The 14,463-nt window shown below is 40.4% G+C and overlaps 1 protein-coding gene across 2 annotated transcripts in view; it reads right to left on the reverse strand.

Moving 5' to 3' along the window:
* The window catches only part of GPC4 (glypican 4), a 116,349-nt gene that overhangs the window by 3,264 nt on the left and 98,622 nt on the right, over window positions 1-14,463 (reverse strand). For both annotated transcript variants that reach the window (XM_010373380.2, XM_030934667.1), the window contains 3 exons: window positions 5,535-5,700; window positions 301-431; window positions 41-187 (listed from right to left, as the gene is read on the reverse strand). In XM_010373380.2, coding sequence (XP_010371682.1) covers window positions 41-187; window positions 301-431; window positions 5,535-5,700 — 444 coding nt within the window. The remainder of the gene's footprint in view (window positions 1-40; window positions 188-300; window positions 432-5,534; window positions 5,701-14,463) is intronic.

Below are 14,463 nucleotides of genomic sequence, written 5' to 3' on the forward strand. Positions count from 1 at the left end.
CACTGTCATTAAACACGGCCCTTCCTGCCAAAATGCTCACCAGTCGGTCCAGACTAGTGCCAGCTGCTGTGGTTGGGCGTTCCTCGGGGTGATGTGGTCTGAAGCGAGCACTGAAGGCACTTTCAGAGATGGAACGAGAAATTCGTCCAGCTGGGAGGGGCTTGGGGGGTCCACATCCCTGGAAAACCTGCATTGGAGTAAGTGTAGTCATGTTAGGGAAGTCACATGCCAACGTGAGGCGGGGCGGGCGGGGGAGGGGTGGTTCCCCAGCTTCCCTTTCCAGCATCCTGCCTTCATTACCTTCTGAGACACTTGAACACTATTATCCTGCATGTTCATAATAGCATCAGAAATCTTCACATCGATGGGATCCATGACCGATTCAATGTTGAAAGGACCCTCTAGCCTCTCTGCCACCATCAGCATAGCATCTAATATGAGGTTTGGGGAAGAACAACACAGCATAAAAAGTCAATCATTAGTTTGGCCTTGGGTAAATCAATCTAAGTTTTTTTTTTTTTTTCCTGTTTCCTGAATGGGGGTGGGGGAAGTAAGACATGGATCATAATGAATTCTTGTTTTTATGTTTTTATATCTATTTCCCTTACACCAAACTGCATTTAGTCACTATGTAACACTAGCTCTCTGAAGTGTGAAATGGCCAGATGAAGGCTTAGTTCTACAGCAAGGAAACCAAATCAGGAACTTTCCTCAATACTGATTATTCGTGTGTCAGCCACTGTCACTGTAAGGCTTAGTTAGCTCCCAGAAGACAAACCTAAGGCTGGAGGCAAAAGAACATGCCAGTTCTCCCAGAGACTTCCCTAGGATCTTTTCGTTTCACATTCCATTTATAAGAGTCAAAAACATAAATCAGTTAAGATGCTGGCATATTAATTCTTTTCTTTCATTTTTAAAAACAAAACCCCTCAGATCTTTGAGTGCACCATTGGAAAATATAAATGAAAGGGTTCCTAGGAATTCTAATGACTTTTCAAATAATAAAACTTTGAATAATCCAATTTTTGTATTAAGAAAAACTTCTCATTGCAAATACAATGGCCTCAATTGATCTTAAAGCATGTACCTCCTTTTTTTTTCCAAAGTGAAAAGATGACACAAGACACAGTATACAAAATTAGTGGGCTCACAGTATGTATCTTCACCGATTATCCTGCTTTAGACTCTGGAGTAGTCTAGCATTTTCCAGTAAGCACTGAATCGCTTCAATAAAATACACTGTCTTTGTTTTCTTGCCATACATGTTTCTAAGGAGTATGAGGCTTAGTATTTTTGCCTGCTACCTGTTTTACAAAATTAGAAGAACTTCGAAATGAAAACCCCAAATGACAAAAAGGATGCTTCATTAATGACAAACAGTGAACTTTTAAACTTGTTTATCACCGCTTTACACCCTAGTGCTTAGTGCATGGCAAGAAAGGAGTTAGACCAACATTATCTATCACCTTCAGGTAGTGCAAGGATGGTTACTAGAAAGAAGGGCTAGTTTCCGGAAGATTGTGCCCTTTCCAAAGAACACCGCTGACAACTGCAGCCCCCAGCTGAGCTTCTACCTAAGCTTTCTAGTGGAAAGGAGCATAGGCATCAGCATATCAATGAAACCAAATCTGGTCATCAACCTTTCACCTTCAACCTAGAACAAATGCTACACAACATTTGAATGCATGGGGTCATTTCTCTAAACTACAATTCCGATGTCACAAACCACAAATAGATTTCCGTGAAATGCAATTTTTAAAACAGTAATAACAAATGAAGTTTCAGAATGCATTGTGGTAAGCGCCAATCAAGTGATGCTTCTAACTCTAAGTAAGGGCTGAAAGCATGAATATACCATTGTACTAGAGGAGAGAAAAAAATGCTTTTGATGTGCTAGCAAAAGGAGACTTTTGTAAACAAGTGGAGCACAACTTAAATGTGTTCATCATTGTCAAATCATCAGGGCTGCCATGTACAGAAAGCATATTCCTTCGTAAGCTGAGAAGAAATCACCTGCTCCCAATAAAAAGATTATGAATAGACAGATAATAAACATCTAAAATGCATACGTTTAAACAACAACAACAACAACAACAACAACAACACCCAGTGCATTTTGTATCTCCTTATTCCCCTAGCGGCGAGGAATGGCCAGATCACTAATGTGTTTGTGAATGACTAAAAGGAAACATAAACCCCAATTCTTCTGGCTCTTTGGCGTCTTTGTAAACTCTGAGCCAGCCAGCTATACACAAGAGCCTGGGAATGGAGGGGGAAGCTGGGCCTTTGTTGGGGCCGGTGCCATGGCGTTGCATGCTGCGTAGCTGAAGAATGCGACTGAAGAGCACTCTGCCTGCAGTCTGCAGCCCGGGAGCCAAAGCTGCCTCTAACCCTGGAGGAAGTCATGATTGGCTATCAATTGGCTCTTCTGTAACAGCAGCCAGCCCTGATAAGAAGCCTCAAGAGAAAGCCAAAGATGACTGGTTTGGAGTTGGGTTTTCCTCTGGCTGATATGAGCCACGGGGCCCTTGTTTGTGGGATATCCGACTGGCTCCTGTCAGGACCTGGCTGGAGCCCCCGCCAGCAATCCCCATACTAAATTCCCACTGGCAGCAACATGCGACATTAATAGGGTTGGCCCTGAGTCAAATGAATGTTAACACAGCTACAGTATGTGATGGAGAACAAGGTGCACTTTAGCGTAATTTATGATTCTCCAGAAACTGACTTTTGTTGGTAGGGGCAAGGCAGATATTTGGTTTGTTTTTCCAAGTGAAGGTTTCATATAAACCAGCCTCTTATAAAACCAAGTTCCAAGGTGTTTTAACTATTTGGATCCATCCTGATAAAAGGTTGACAAGACTTCAACATTTACTGCAGGGTCTCAATTCATGGCCAGTTGCAGATGCAGTTAAGAGAGGAGAGGAAGAGCATGGCAACAAGAAGACAGATTTGCAAAACCGGTTCATCCTTAGTCTCTTAAAGGGTCTAGTCCAACTGCATGATTTCAGTGCTCAAGACACTGGCACTGAGTCTCCCCCCACACCCCCAGCAACAAAGCATCCCCTTCTCACTAGGGAAAGCGATTCCTTTTGCATTGTGCTGCCAATAATCAGAAACCCACATCTTCAGCCTCACGACCTGACTGGAAGAACAAAAGGCAGTTTCCCGACCTAACCCCAAGATCTGATTTAAAGAAGGGGGAAAAAGCCCTTGACCATTCATTAGCTGCAGTCATTTAAAGGGGAAAGAAAAATTCCTTGCAAAGAGGAAAAAAAAGGGAGAGACAAGAAATAAAGAATTTACAGCAGAGGCATGTAAATTGGGACTGAATTCTACAACCACAAAGCAGATTAATTAAACCCTTGTGAAAAATTCATGAAAAAGCACTGGAGATTAACAATGTCTATTACTCCTGGTCTTTTATATCTGCTTATTAGAAATAAAGAATAGTATACCCATTAAAAACAAAGTTTAGATACAACTATATACCTCATCCCTCCAAAAAGTTATCACTTAAAATAACTAGGGAAAAATCGATTCAGAAATCCTATCAACTTCTACTTGGGTTTAATTTTTTTCTCCAAAGACAACAAATGTAATTTTAAAAACGCACAACAAGAACAGCAGCAACTTAAGTCCTCTTTGTTTCACAGTAACTGATTTAAAACATCAATTGAGAAAGCCAGAGTGTGGTTTTGATTTGATATGGACCTGTAAACTCTAGGAAAAATACGTAGGAGCATTTGTATTTTAATATAAGGATATGAGTTTAGTTATAGCTGCTGCTAGACATATTAGAATATCAAAATAGTGGCAAGCCATGCCCTTCTGTGTTCCATTCCCAATGTGTGTGTAGAGAAGTTAGCAAAATTTGATCACTGTCATCATACATTTTTTTTGTACCATATGGCAAATTCTACTACTTTGCCTGCAGAAACAGTGAATTATAGGGGAAATTGAAGAGGATCATGAACTTTCTTTAAAAATTCAACTTAGCAAAAGAGAACTGCAAACTTGACATTTGGGTGTGGGGATGAGCATGGGATAAAAGAGACAGAGAAAAAAACAAAAACAGCGACTTTAGATCTGGAAATGCTATGGGTTTTTACTTCCATGAGAAATACTTTGAATCAACAATTTCTCCCATGGCTTCATTCTGGGCATGATGTGCCATTTGGCCTGTGTGTCGTTGCTGGTCTTATGCCTTCCCTTTCATGAGATTCTGCTTTTCTGTGTGTAGAAGATTTTTTCAGGTCTTCTAGCTTTGAGCTATTTAGGCTACAATTGTGCTGAAGTGCTTAATATTCACATCTTTTTTCCCCCCTGTGTCAGTGTTCTTAAGAATCTGTTGGAGCCAATTTATTGATGCACTTTCAAACGGAGTTAATATGGTAATTAGCTCTCACACAGACTAAAAAGCATTCCCCAACCTTAACACCCCTCACTTCCCCCCAAAAAAACAAGCCAGCAAACTGCATGCATGTTCCCATGATTTGGACAAATAAGTGAAAAATAGGTGCTTATAAAGACATTCAAATTTGGCAATTATGCAAAGGTGACTGGGGTGGGGAAAAATGTGAGTTTCCTTTTGTGAGCTGTTAGTATGTGTGTGCGGTCCTACTAATACTCAGCATAAGGAACTTCAACACTGGTCACTGTTGTTTCAGGCATCAAAGTAATTGACAACTGGACATTTAAATTCTCCTTAATTTGTCCTTTCCCCAAAATCATAACTAACCCTCTCAGCAATTGGCCACTTCATTTACATTGCTGTCTGGGCTCTGAGAATGGTTTTCTAGGTGGAAGATATATGCAGGAATATGTATCCCTTACATTCTCAGGGCTAAAGTCCTTCCACTCTCACCAGAGCAGACTACTATTGCTAAATCGTGTACAGAAACAGAATCCCTAAATTTCTCAATCAGATTTCACCTGATCCAAATAACAAATACATATCTGGCCCGTTTGCAGAAGATTTGGTTGCAGTGTAACAGATATAACATTTTAAAAGCCACTTTCACAACTCCATGAGGACTGTACTCCAGCATTTACTTGGATACAAGCCTATAATCATAAACACAACTGACTTTTAGGGGGAAAATATCAAAAAGGCACTTTCTCAGGGAGTGGCTCATGCCTATAATCCCAGGGCTTTTGGGGGGCTGAGGGTGGGAGGATCGCTTGAACCCAGGAGTTTCTGGTTACACATAGCTATGACTCTGCTGCTATACTCCAGTCTAGGTAACAGAAAGAGACTGTCTCTGAGAAAAAAGCATTTTCTCGTTATTAAAACCTGGCAGTCACTGTACCTATTACCTTCAGAAATGCCACCATTAGTTCAAGGGAATATTCACTTGTAGTAATGTTTTTACTATACTCAAAGTAGTTGAATATGATCTACATAGTCAGGATTCTGACAAACACTAAATAACACTAAAACAAACAAATTTCATAGCTGCCAATTACAACATTCCTTGTGACTGGAAGCTAAGCTATCTCTAGCAATGCAAATATGTTAATCACTTGCTCACCTATGAAATTGTTCCATTCAAAATCGAGATCCCCTTGGTTGGCCAAACAGCCTCTCATGATGTTTGAGCAGTAGTTGTAACATGGCTTCACAGTCACGAGACCCCGGCAGTGGGAGCAGTAGATCATCTTCAACAGGGCATGGGTACACTGGGCTGTGGGGTTTACCTAATGTGTGAAAAGAAAAAAAGATAGTAGTGGTGGGGCTAAAATAGAGACAGAAATTGCTTCTATCACACTGACACTGAAGACTTGGCCATTCACTTAAGAATGAGTTGTAATTGATCACAATTAGTAAGCCTGGACTGCCTCCTGAAGACGTAGATTAGATAAAAGATACATGCTGGGACAGGGGAGAGGAGGGAGGTGAACATCACATGACCCAAAACAAACAAGGCGCACCAACTCCCACCCTGTAAACACCCATTCCTCCCCCACACCCCCTTCCCTCCTGGAGTCTCTCTCTCACACACATAAATTGCTCGAATATCTCAAAATCCTTTTACAGATAACTATCCAGGGTGAGCCATGAAATGCAGTAGAGGAGACTACCTTCATGTGCCCACCATGCACGCCCTACTAATAGCCTCAACCATCAGTGTTTGTCTTTGCCGGACTGGAACAGAAGCACATCTTCTTCTGAATCACATTGACTACAAGGCTGTCCTTTCAACCCTAACCCCAAATCAAGGTTTAGAAGGATATCTACGGTGTCTTCTGTTCTGTGCCAAGAGCTGTGCAGAAGGCAAAGTTAACATATTCTACCGGGCAGAATATGAGTAATTTTAAACTTGAGGGGTATGTGAAGGCTTTCCAAGGCTTGGGAGTACTAAAGCACAGAGTGTTCATGGAACACTTGATGAAAGAGGTGGGACTTTGGTTAAATTTTCAAGAAAGGGGCTGGACTTAAGTGGTCAAACAAAGGGAGAGCATCCTAAGTAAGTTCAATGAAATGAACAAAACCTGTAGGAGAGTACAGGACATATCACTGCATCTCAGAATGGGGTTGGGAAATTGTGGGAAATAAGGTCAGGTGCACAGGAGTATGTGTGTGGCCAGAATTTAGAGGGGCTTAAACATCAGGCAGAAACTGGGACACCAGCTGCCAGGTGTGGTGGCTCACGCTTGTAATCCCAGCACTTTGGGAGGCCAAGGCTGGCGGATCACGAGGTCAGGAGTTCGAGACCAGCCTGGCCAGTATGGTGAAACCCCCATCTCTACTAAAAATACAAAAATTAGCCGGGCATGGTGGCGTGTGCCTGTAGTCCCAGCTACTCAGGAGGCTGAGGCAGGAGAATTGCTCGAACCTGGGAGATGAAGGTTGCAGTGAGCCGAGATCTTACCACTGCACTCCAGACTGTGTGACAGAGTGAGACGAAGGAAGGAAGGAAGGAAGGAGGGAGGGAGGGAGGGAGGGAGGGAGGGAGGGAGGGAAGGAAGGAAGGAAGGAAACAAATTGGGACACCATATGGCAGTACACATGTGGCTACGACTGGAAGTTCGTGAGGAAGGAAAGGAAGAACGATGGAAACATTACTCAAGTCAGATTGGGCTGGCCGACCTCTCCAGAGAAATGGGACTTCATTTCATCTAGTTTTATAAGGTGAAACTATTTGGGGTGTAGAAGAGCTGATTCCATCCGGTCACTTGTTTTCTTCAATGCTTAGAAAGGATTGGGGCTAGGTATAGCATTCTAGCAGCTAATTAAAAGTTCCTGTCTCCTCATTCTTTCTGCCCCACCCTCCTCTTTTGGAGTCAATATCAGAGGATTAGTGTATTCTTCTGTATAAGTACCCACCAGTTCTGCAAACACAGACTTTTGGAGGCAGATACCACCACAGGGAACAGATGCTGGGATGCAGGGCAGCCCGGCAATGCACTTCACCTGCTCTGGAGTGTTACTTTGGATATCACTTATCAGCAGTACCCTTAGGAACAGGAACAGGGGATTAGTAGTGTCAGGAGAAAAAATAAACAATCAGGCTCCTACGTGATGCATGCGCACATCCATTCCCCTCATCCCAAACAAGGCTCTAGCCTAAAAGGGGGGAATATGTGTTAACAATAAAATGGTAATTGTATACACTAAAGTCAACATTCCCTACCAAGAATTAAGATTTTTCCACAGTTTTAACCATTCCCAAATGTTTTCCTAGGCACTAAATTAGTCCTAACTATGTATTAATGTACAGTAAAATTTTGGCTAACCAATATACCCTAGAGGAATGGCCTTTTCTGGATAGCCAGATTTGCTGGACAGCTAAAAGTTCATTCCTTTAAAGCCACAGATTGTTAAGACTTCCCTACATGTCTCCCTCTCCTTTTATAAAGGAGCAAACAGGACTGGAGGGGGGAGGTGGCTTGAGAAGCATAGGATCACAGAAGTCTTAGAGTTGGAAGGGACCATAGGATCACTGAGTGTTGCTCTCACATTTGATAGATAAGAAAACCAAAGCCAAAGCCAAAGAGATCAAGCAACTTGCTGACAGTCACCTCACAACATCAGATTCCAGTACTGTACCTTATCAAGCATTTGTGATGAAAAGATTTCCCAGATGTATCATGTTTCCCTGCCAGATGACAGGAAACTGTAATCTTAGGCACTGGTTATTTTCTACTTTAGTTTTAGTTGGGTTCCACATTGATGAGACTGCAAAATGGCTAGATTTTAAAGAGGTAAAAGTTATGCAAGTGGCTACGAAATGAAAAATCACTGAATAGCGCGTGACATTTGTTGAATATTATGCTTAACAGGAGACAATGCCCTAGTAAGAAGAAATGCAGAAAGCTATGGGGTCAACAAATAGTTACTGAACACCTACTATGTGCCAGCGATTATTCTGGAATGCATTTGAATTTAGGTAGCAAGGCAAGTTAAGAATTTCTATATTAGAATACAAAACCTGTTCTACAAAATACAAAGCATTTCCAAAGTGGTAAAGGACTTTAGGAAATGAGCAAAAATTTTAGACCCAAGATAGTTATATTCAGAAAACACTCTTTTTTTTTTTTCAAAGAAGCCCTTTCTCACTCTTTTAAAAAATAACTCTAGGAAATGGTTCATTGTATTCTTAGTTCAATTGCAAGTCAAATCATTTATGCAATAGACCTTGTAGTACCCTCCCCTAAAATAGACTGATGGAGGCTCAAGTTTTAAAAAGAGACCATACTAAATGACACAGTAGAGTTGTATTAAGGAAAATTATGATGCTGAGTTTGGCAGAGTTCTTCCATTTCATTATTTGGCTAAGTGCTGGCTCATGCTCTGTACATGATTTGTTGTGTAACTACTAAAAATGGTCACAGGGAACTCAGCTGTAACGTCCTACAGAAACACTAAATAATATCAGAACTGAAAAGAGAGATGAGGAAGTTATAAGAAAAATGGAAAGAGAAAGGACACATAAAATATTAAAGTTAGAAAAAAATCTGTCTTTTGTCTCATAACCACTAGTCAGACCACCATGCACTATTTCACATGAAGGGAATTCAGAATCTGGAAAGCAAATCTGTTTTAGTGGGATGAGGCCCTAATATAAAGGGAAGAGTTTTCAAGACCTAAAGAAACAGGTCTCCCCTGCAAAGCCTCATCCCCCTAGATAAAACAGCAATAATGCTAGCACTGCCCAGGCCTTGGGGCCCCAGCCTTGTCGACCCACCCAGGCTCAGAATGGTGAGCCCAGAGTGTCAAGGACTCTGGACTACCCTAATGGGTAAACAAAATGGCTGCCTCTCTTTTGGAGTCTTTAGGGGCATCTTAGTAAGAAGCAATGTAAGTTGGTGTAAGAGCCAAAAGTGTGCCACCACCATGGAAGAAAAAGCTACACAGTATATGACACATGTTGAGTAGCCCTTATCAAAAATGCTTGGGACAAGAAGTGTTTGGGTTTTTTTTTTTTTAATATTCACATTATACTTATGGTTTGAGCATCCCTAAACCGAACACCCAAAAGCTGAAATGCTCCAATGAGCATTTCTTTAAGCATCAGGTTGGTATTCAAAAAGTTTCAGATTTAGAGCATTTCGGATCTTAAATGTTCACATTTGGCATGTTCAATCTGCAACTTTAATTTAAGTTCTCTCGTGGAGCTTCTGGTGAAAGTCAGAGATCTCCTGGATCCAGTGGTGGCACTTACTGTCACATGGTAATATACCAGGCACTGCTGGGGGCTCTTTCATTAGCTCTCAATGGTCTCTCCACACTATTAGAGGCAAACCTTTCACCCTTAAGCAAATATAACAGTGGACTAAGTCAGACTTTGTTCTGGGGCTTTATTCATTTTGAATAGAAATTCAAGTTCATTCACATTCTACTCCCTGGTAACCCTCAAAATCAATTACTTCTTTTGAGTCTTCAAAAACTTATTTGCTGAAGTAGATTTATTCCGTAAGACCCAAAACCAAGCAGTAGATCATACCACACAGGGATTAACAAAAAGGTCTTCCTTTAATCTTCAGTTGTGTATTTATTCTCCACGGCATGGCATGGCGTGCCACTTAAATTGTTCAATTTGATTGTTACCTTGGGGCACAGCTCTTGACTAACATTTAGTATGTTTTTTTCTTTTATTTAGAAGGGTTGGTTGAGCCTAGATATTAGTAAGTTCCAGAATCCTTGGGGCTGGGTTAAGAGCAGGGGTAGGAGTTATGACTACTTTTTACTAAAGTTACATTTTTCAGACCTCTCTTAGTGATTTAATAGTTACTTCTTAAAATCATATGAAGAAATGGGAAAAGAAAAACTGTACATTCCTCCCTTCCCCCTTCAAATAAAAAGAATGGTTTAATGATCTCTTAAAGAAAATGCTTATTTAGCTTTTATGGTTTCATGGTCATGAGGGTTTTGAGGTCAAGATTCAAGACAAAATTTTTCTGTTCTATGGCAGAGTTACTACTGATAGATTTTACTGGATTTGGGTTTTATTGGTTTCTATGATACATTTACACAGTATTTAGTATGTACCAGGTTCTGTTCTAAGTACTCTACATGTATTAACTCATTTAAGCCTCAAAATAATCATACAACGTGAGTATTATCTCATTTCACAGATGAGGAAGTGGAGCCCCAAGAGATTAAGGGACTCACACAAGGTCTTCCAGTAAATGGCCAAACCAGGAATTGAATCTAGGCAATTTGGTTGCAGAGTAGGTGTAGTTGACTTCCATGATAATGTACCTAAATGGCTTCTTTTGAGTAACAGACTATAGGAACCTTGATGGCAGTACATAAGCCTAATCCTTTTGCCAGAGCTCCTAGACCTAGTACAGTATCTCCATGTACAATGTACACTCCACTACGGAGCTGGATGTTTTCTAGTGACAATTTTCAGTTTTCAATGTTTATTGACCAGATGAATCCATTTTTATGTTGGAGGGTAATTTAGGATCAACTGTTCTATGGAGCAATATCTCACTAGATACTTGGATGAGATGACATATTGTTTAGTAAAACAATAATGACTTACTGAGCCAGTGCTATGTCTTTAGAACTATTCAAGGTGCCATGGGTGAGAAAAAGGATATGAATATATGTATATTACTCATCAGTCCCTGCTCACAAAGAATTCAAAGGCTCAAGAAAACACTGCCGGATGTGGAGAGAAAAAAGTTCACTTGAACAAAACCAACCAGTTGGTTTTGTTCGGTAAAAAAAAAATTACATATTTTACCGAAGTTTTAACGTTTTGAAAGAACTGTAGCTAATGTAGCAGAGATGATCAATTCCTACTATAAAATGGGACATAATTTGCATAAAAATAAAAAGATTTTGACATTATTTACGTAAGAATGAGGTTTGATTCATTTACTTTTGTGGGGTGGTATGATAGAAAGGGAATAACATCTGGACTGAGTACTTCCATATTAACTCATATATCAAAATCAATCTGAATTATTGACCCATAATGACAATACATTGATACCAAATTTCCAAGCCTATAAAATCCTTCAAGACTGACCAAGGTCTTTCTTAATGATAAGGTAACTGTAGGCGGTACCTTAAAATTTAAGATTTTAGGAGCCAATCTATGTTTCATGGCAAAAGTCAGTGTGTATGTGGGGGGAAGACGTCTCATTTCCTTCTCAACTTATTAAAACTCTTTTAAAAATACTCATTCCTGCCTTCCTCAGGATATATACATTTATCATGACATCTGCATGCCATAATCTGCTATAAAAAGCCTTTTCTGCAAAGACTCTTTTCACATACATTGAGACTTTCTACCCAATAACCTGCATTTTCCAAACACCACATTAAAAACTACTGCAAGCAGCCTGAAAAAAAATGCTGGAACAGAACTCTTCACACAGCCTGGATTTCATTTCAGTAATTCAGAACAAGCCTTAAGCCACATTACACAGTGATGATAGTCAACACGCTGTACTGAAGCTAGAAATACATTTCCTTTTAGTTTATTTCACCTCCTAACATACATTCATTGTACTATTTTTGTTTTTGTTTTTTTGCACAGCCAATAGTAGCAAGCAAGCAGAAAAGGTCTAGATTTTTTTTTTTTTTTTTTTTTTTTTTTTTTTGAGCCAGAGTCTCGCTCTGTCGCCCAGGCTGGAGTGCAGTGGCGTGATCTCCGCTCACTGCAAGCTCTGCTGCCTCCCGGGTTCACGACATTCTCCTGCCTCTGCCTCCCTAGAAGCTGGGACTACAGGCGCCCGCCACCATGCCCGGCTAATTTTTTTTGTATTTTTAGTAGAGACGGGGTTTCACCGTGTTCACCAGGATAGTCTCGATCTCCTGACCTCGTGATCCGCCCGCTTTGGCCTCCCAAAGTGCTGGGATTACAGGCATGAGCCACCGCGCTCGGCCAAGGTCTAGATTTTATCTGTTGCTTGGTAACAAAAGCACCCAATAGGAATAACACAACTATTCCCAAAATTACGGTAAGAGTGATAGGGAACCCACACTTGCCATGTTATGTGATGAGTTTCTTCAACAATTTCCTAACCAGTTTTGAATTCAATGCATATACACGAAGAAAGGAGGATTTACATTTACAATTACAATTCAAACTTCCTAATGATTCCTCTAATAATAAAATCTAAAAAGCATAACAAAACACTCATTCAGGAATATTTCTGGAGATGTTGTAGATAAAACTGAAGCTTCATAAATACTTGAAATGTATCTTGTCTTTGTTTCAAATGATTAGACTCAGTTAACACTTACAAGTCAACCCCCTTGAAAAGGGCTCTATTTTTGTTTTGTGAGTATGTAAATTCAGTTTATTCAATTTGACACCTACCATCCTCACCCTTTCCATAGCTTGAGTACCATCTTCCTCATTGCAATTCTAGATTTTAAGATTGTGAGTGAAAAAGAATATTGAGAGTTGAATGTGTCTACACTTCGCTTCTTAAGAGCTTTTTGTATTGACTATTTTTTTAAATTTATATTTATAATGATTTTGAGAAGTGGTAAAATAGTTTGTTTAGTACTCTTGTAGGCTTCTTGGTTTCCCACAGTTAATTCTGAGAAGGATGTCCAGAAGAATGCAACACAGGGAAGGCACAACTGCTTACTTCCCCCACCCTAACCTGGGATGTGGGGAGATGCAAAACAAAGGCAAATAGAAATAAAGAGGGAGCAATGAAAATTGTTTCCAAGGCAGGACAGTCATTTAGACATCCCAATGGTGAGGCACTGATTTCTAATTATAGCTTCTGTAGTTTGGGGTGAGGTGTAGACATAGTCCCATTATGTCAGTGTTAATTGAAACCATGAGAATGCAACTCTCTTTGGCATAGGAGCTATTAATTTTCATGGTGCATGTAACCACTTGTGCATTTCTGAAAGACCAAAACAGACTTCATCCTTCCAGGCAAAACTGCTGCTACAAGCAGGTGAATAAGAAATGTATCATGAACCACAACAAATAAAGATGGAGTAAGTAATACAAAGATATGTAGTACAAGGGTATTCTTGAACCATCTGTTACTAATTAAAGGGGCTTTTAGGAAGTTTGAATTGTAAAGCTCAATGGAGTGAGCTGAAATCACTGGAGATTTGAGCCCAGAAAAAACAAAAGCAAGGCAAGTGTACTTCAACTATGAAGTGCCTTTCTCTTGAAGTAACTTAAGCTTGCTGGTGCTAATGGTCTTGCAAAGGTTCAGTGATAACCAAATCATTGCTCAACTTTTAACTGCAACCTTTTTGCTACAAAAGTAAACTGGGCATCCACTCATGAAGAGAAAATGGGAACATCTCTAAGTATGCGAACAAGACCATGATGCTTTTCGTATTTCACTTTAAAGACCTCTCTGCAGGCCGGGCGCAGTGGCTTATGCCTGTAATTCTAGCAGTCTGGGAGACTAAGGTGGGAGGATCACTGGAGCCCAGGAATTCGAGACCAGCCTGGGCAACATAACGAGAACCCCATCTCTACAAAAAATAAAAAATTAGCTGGGTGTGGTGGCACGTGCCTGTAGTGCTAGTTATTTCGGAGGCTGAGGCAGGAGGATTGCTTCAGTCCCAGAGGTTGAGGCTGCAGTGAGCTGTGATCATGCCACTGCACTCCAGCCTGGGTGACAGAGCAAGACCCTATGGAAAGAAAGAAAATAAAGAAAAGGAAGGAAGGAAGGAAAAAAGAAAAGAAAGAAAAGAAACAAAGAAGAAAGAAAGAAAGGAAGAAAGAAAGACATCTTTGTAGATGAAGTGACTGATGAGGTGGCTCTCTTCAATTAGGGAACACATCCCTTACTTTGAAAGGTCTTTTTTCAGGCCCGAAGCAATTAATATTATTGGGCACCAAAAGAAGAAATGTTCGTTTTTTGGGTTGTTCTAGATCCACCTGCAAACTGCTTCTTGGGCAGGGGTTAGCAGAGGTGGGAACCCATATATATATATAAAACATTACTTGGGTATCCAAACTGGTAGAGAATCTTATTTATAAATTAATCAAATGAATTCTTCAACATGTT

This window comes from Rhinopithecus roxellana, chromosome 7, assembly GCF_007565055.1.
Source record: "Rhinopithecus roxellana isolate Shanxi Qingling chromosome 7, ASM756505v1, whole genome shotgun sequence".
In the NCBI taxonomy this organism is placed as follows: Eukaryota; Metazoa; Chordata; class Mammalia; order Primates; family Cercopithecidae; genus Rhinopithecus; species Rhinopithecus roxellana.